The 5,415-nt window shown below is 45.5% G+C and overlaps 1 protein-coding gene across 1 annotated transcript in view; it reads right to left on the reverse strand.

Annotated features, from left to right (window-relative positions):
- Positions 1–486: 486 nt before the first annotated feature.
- gab3 (GRB2 associated binding protein 3) overlaps positions 487–5,415 on the reverse strand; it is a 27,324-nt gene continuing 22,395 nt past the window's right edge. The window contains exons 3-10 of the mRNA XM_058382865.1: positions 4,325–4,532; positions 3,572–3,906; positions 3,341–3,396; positions 2,803–3,034; positions 2,619–2,700; positions 2,425–2,503; positions 2,228–2,329; positions 487–2,053 (exon numbers count right to left, since the gene is read on the reverse strand). Coding sequence (XP_058238848.1) covers positions 1,940–2,053; positions 2,228–2,329; positions 2,425–2,503; positions 2,619–2,700; positions 2,803–3,034; positions 3,341–3,396; positions 3,572–3,906; positions 4,325–4,532 — 1,208 coding nt within the window. The 3' untranslated portion in view covers positions 487–1,939. The remainder of the gene's footprint in view (positions 2,054–2,227; positions 2,330–2,424; positions 2,504–2,618; positions 2,701–2,802; positions 3,035–3,340; positions 3,397–3,571; positions 3,907–4,324; positions 4,533–5,415) is intronic.

Here is a 5,415-nt window from a genome sequence, read left to right on the forward strand (position 1 = left end):
GCAGAGACTGTGAGCCAAACATTCTTGTCCAACATCAGTGCCTGACCTCACAAATGTGCTTCTAGAGGAACGGTCAAAAATAAATAAAACACACTCCTAAACCTTGTGGAAATCCTTCCCAGAAGAGTTGAAGCTGTTATAGCTGTAAAGAGCGGGACAACTCCATATTACATTCATGTGCAGGTAAAGGCACCCCAAAACTTTCTGTCTCTCTCTCTGTCTCGCTCTCTCTCTCTCTGTCTCTCTCTCTCTGTCCTGTAACTAAACCCTTCTCCCTAACTGCCTCATTATATAAACATGTAGCTTTTACTTACGTCTGAACATTTGGTACATTTATGTGTTTTATTTGTAGGTCAGTCTTCTCCTCCTCCTCCTCCTTCTCCTTGTATTTGGGTGAGTTTGTGTCCTGGTTGTGGTGTGTAGTGGAGCTGTGAGGTTCAGGAGTGATGAGATCACAGTGACACTAATCCAGGATGTAGATGTGGGTTTGTCAAAACGTTGAATATTTTATTCAGTTGTCATGAAATCACAGTGACACACGGACAAAACCCCGAGTCCACTCTCCAGAACTCTTCAAACATTACACCAGTTTTTCATTTTAAATCTGTTGTGTAATACAGAAACCTTGTGTGAAAAACAAAACTGAAGTCTGTTGGATTTTTTATGTATTTTTTTAGTGTTTTGAAGTGGACTCGGACCTTTTGGACTCAGCTGGTTGAACCATTTAAACATGATTTATATTTATTTTACCCTGTTTTGTAAAATCTCAATCACAGAAGAGAAAAAAGACAGTGTTTACACATCCATCAGTCCACACAGTCCAGACATCCACACAGTCCAGACAGCTACACAGTCCACACAGTCCAGACATGCCGACAGTCCAGACATCCACACAGTCCACACAGTCCAGACATCCAGACTGTCCAGAAAACCCTGACAGTCCAGACCTCACAGTCCACACCATCCAGATATCCATCAGTCCAGACAGTCCACACAGTCCAGACATCCTGACAGTCCAGACATCCAGACAGTCCAGACATCCAGACAGCCCAGACATGCAGACAGACCACACAGTCCAGACATTCAGACAGACCTCACAGTACACACAGTGCACACCACTGACACTCCAGACAGTCCAGACATCCAGAAAGTGCAGACAGTTCAGACATCCAGTCATCCAGACAGTCCACACAGTCCAAGACATGCAGACAGTTCAGACATCCACACAGTCCAGACATCCTGACAGTCCACACAGTCCAGACAGTCCAGAAAACCCTGACAGTCCAGACATGCACAGTCCAGACAGACCTCACAGTCCATACTGTCCAGATATCCATCAGTCCAGACATCCAGACAGCCCGGACATCCAGACAGTCCACAAAGTCCAGACATCCAGACAGACCTCATAGTCCACACAGTGCACACCACTGACAATCCAGACATCCAGAAAGTGCAGACAGTTCAGACATCCAGACAGACCTCACAGTCCACACTGTCCTGATGCTGATGTAGATCTGATTAAAGTAACAAACACTCAGTAGTACTGAACACACACATTATTAACACACAGAATATTACAGTGACGGACACTTCGTCCAGCCAGAACTCGTCTCTTCTGGGTTTTTGTGTATGTCCTCTTCGTCCACAGTGGAGTTCTGAAAGCATCCCAGATCTCAGGACTGGACACATCAGAAGTTGTGTATCAGCAGAAGCCTCGCTCTGAAGCCTCTGAAGATCTTTCACAGTGGAACGATTTTGTACCTGAATCTGAAAAGGTGTGATTATTATCCTAATCATATAATTATTATTATTATTTATTCCTTCAGTGCTTGTGCTCCGATCCTGGGCGTGACTCGGAGAGCAGATGCAGGTCTTTATCTTCACACTACACACTGATCTTCTGTAGCGACTCTGATGATTTTTTGTCCTTTGTCCCCCGTCACACTTTTGGCTGCCGGCTGTCCTTCCACTCCGTCCTGGTGTTCTGCAGCGCCTGCGTCTTCTTCTCGTCCACCTGAACGTAGTCCACGCGTTGCTCGTCCAGCAGAGGTTTCTGGGAATGAAAATATCTCGTGAACGGTGGCGATTTTTAAAAAATCTTTACAGTTTTGTTTAATAAACCAAAAACATTCCGCTTCCTTAAAATTCCTCTGTTTTTTATTCCGGTCCAGTGAGAATCCCTCTGATTTTCTTTTCCTCTCTGCCTCAGCGTTAAACGCATGCTTACCTTTTGGACAGGTGAGGGGGAGGCGGAGTTAAAATCCAGCGACAGGTAATCCAGATAAGAGGTCCGGAAAAAGGGGGCGGAGTCACATGTAGAGAACAAGGACTGCACACACAGAAATACACACGGTGTCATCACCTCGCTTTACAGAGATATAAGCTGTGGTAGAGATCATGCAGAGTGTAGGAGGAGTGTGTTACCGTAGGCGTGCCGCTCCCTTCCTGATCGCTGCCGTTTAAGCCCCGCCCTCTATCCCATGGCACACAGAGAGGTGAGGCACTAGAGACAGAGTAAGTTAACGTCTTAACATATTCTCATTAATGATGAAAGTTTTACACGCGTTATTTTTATTAATTAGTTAATGTTTTAGTCTGTAGTCATCGTTTCTGCTCACCTTGGTTCGGTCATGGTGCGGATTAGAGGGAGGTGGGTGGGGCATTCGCTAATGGTGGACAAATCGAGGGGCGGCGGTTTCACTGAAATAACAAAATAAATAAGAAATGTTTAACAGCAACCATTATAACCAATCAAAGACATCCTGAGAAGAGGAGCATTTCTAAACACAGGATTCAACTAACCCCGCCTCCTTGGCTTCAGGCTGCGGTTGATTGGAGGAGGCTCCATATCAGGGGCCGGAGGAAGAGGTGAATCTGGTTTCCCATTGGTCAACAGTGAAACAGGAAGCGTGTTCGGACTCATGGGTATGTAGCCGTCCACTTCGGTTTTGGGGGAACTGACCGGTGGAGACGCCATGGGAACGTAAGAGGAGTCGTCTGATTGGCTCTCAGAGGGAGTGTTGACCAGACGCGTCTGTTAGAGAGAGAGAGAGAGAGAGAGAGAGAAAGAGACAGAGACAGAGAGAGAGAGACAGAGAGAGAGAGAGAGAGAGAGAGAGACAGAGAGAGAGAGAGAGAGAGAGACAGAGAGAGAGAGAGACAGAGAGAGACAGAGAGAGAGAGAGAGAGAGAGAGAGACAGAGAGAGAGAGAGAGAGACAGAGAGAGAGATAGAGATAGAGAGAGAGAGAGTCTGGTCTAAGCATTAGAGTGTTCATTCTGCCGTCAGATTTCTGGGTAAAAACACGTGTTTTTATAAATAATAAATATAAAACATTCACCAGATTCAGACTCAGTCTTTTGTTCCAGTTTCCTCTCAAGCTGAAATCAAAATCTCCTGACAAACAACAAACACCAAACAACAACAAACAACAACAAACATTTCAGTCAGAATGAGCTCTGAAAAAATCTCCTGCAGGTACATGAGTCATGAACTTCTGATTTCCTTAATTTATTGACTTAAAGGCGAGACCAATGTGTGTGTGTGTGTGTGTGTGTGTGTGTGTTCACACCTCTTCTAAAATGCTCCCCACCAGATAGAGACGTCCTGCGAGGGAGGAGCCCCAGTTGCCCCTGGTTACGCACAGCCTCCTCGTGACCGTGGTGATCGGACATGTGTGAGGGTTTTGGCGGGAGAGGAGGGGGCGTGGCACAAAAGGGGCTGTCGAATCGGAACACATCACCAGGGCTGCGAACGGGGCACGATGCTAACGAGCGCGTCCCAGACGGGGCACTGAAGGGCGAGGGGGCGGAGTCTAAACACGCAGAAGGACTGAACACGTCATCGGTCACGTTCTCAAACGAACTTTGCTCAAACGAGCGCTCCGAGTTCGACATGCTGTCACACCTGGAACACAACAAACAAGAAAACATCTGGTCTGTAAAAAGTGTTACTTAGCAAAACAAATATTTGCTAAGTTCCTGAAAAAGACAGCTAGAGCTAGCTAGCAATGCAAACAAGTTGCTTTAATATTTACATCATTTGTATGCATTTGCATAATTCTAACTCATGAAAAACAGCTCATTGTGAGGTGAGGAGGCGGGGCTAAAGATCACAACGATGCTCATCTCTGTATCTAAACTCTGTACAGGATCCAGGTGGAAAGTTTACGTCTGATGGAGGCTGGTCAGCCCGAAAAGCTACAACAAATATCTTTTATGACATTTTGTTATTAAATTTTTTATATCTTGAGGAAAAATTTAAGGGAAAGATTTATATATGGACTGTTCTGTGATGATGTAATGATATGATGGGCAGGACTTACCTGGTCATGTTCCTCCTGCCAGTTTCACACTGAGACAGGAAGAGATAATCCAGCGGAATGCTAGCTTCCAATTCGCTGGGCTCCTCTCTGACCGCCGAGTCTGATTCAGTAGCCGGTGCGTCCTGATTGGCTGAGAAGGTGGCGTGGGTGGAGAGCACGGGGGAGGGCTGATGGGAGGAGGGAGTGTGGGCCAGACTGTCCATCGATTCTGAGAAAACATAACTCAATTAATTCATCAAATTAATACAAGCTGCTTAACAATTTTATTCAGTTTCCACTGTCAGAAATGGGAAGAAACGTAAAACATGAGCAGTGCATTGTGGGTAAACGTGCCTGAGCTTATAAAGTAACAGACCTAAGCAGGGGGAAGTGAGTAGGGGAAGTGAGCGAGGGTGTGCTGTATGTCTTATTGGAATGCAGCCAGAACGAGCCGCAGCTGTTATGAGGGCAGGTGACCAGCAGGTGGCGACGATGAAGCACAAACTCAAACCTCCTGTCCATCCTCTTCCTTTAAATATGAGCTTAAAATGCCCACGAGCGTAACGGCTCCCGGTCACGTGCTTTACACACCACGCGCAACACATGACCATCACACACACACACACACATACACACACACACACACACAGCAGTTTTCCACAGACACTCCACAGCATTTTTTGAGAAATGAAAGTGTGGGTGTGTGGAAAATGTGAGTGCGTCACTAGAATGCAGCGAGGCTGTGTCCGGTGCTCTGACTCCGTTCTCTACACATTTCTCACATTTTATTTGTCCTATCATCACTCCTTTTTCCTGAATCTTGGTTTTTAGGGAAACTGTTTAAAGCGGCCATCTGTAACTATGACTTCACTGTGAAGCTGTTTTTATCTCATTTTATCAGTGTGTTTCTGTCCATTAGCTTTGTTGAGGGGAAATGCTTAAAGCGGCCATATGTAACATGGACATATTAAAGCGGCCATATGTAACATGGTACAGCTGTGACAGATGTGTAATTATTACATCACAGCAATCCTACCGTTGGTCCAGACGCTGTTATCTTTATGTTTAAATCTTATTTTATGCCTATACTGTATTGTATTTATTGATTTATT

The sequence above is a fragment of the Hemibagrus wyckioides genome, linkage group LG28 (assembly GCF_019097595.1).
Source record: "Hemibagrus wyckioides isolate EC202008001 linkage group LG28, SWU_Hwy_1.0, whole genome shotgun sequence".
NCBI classification, from domain to species: Eukaryota; Metazoa; Chordata; class Actinopteri; order Siluriformes; family Bagridae; genus Hemibagrus; species Hemibagrus wyckioides.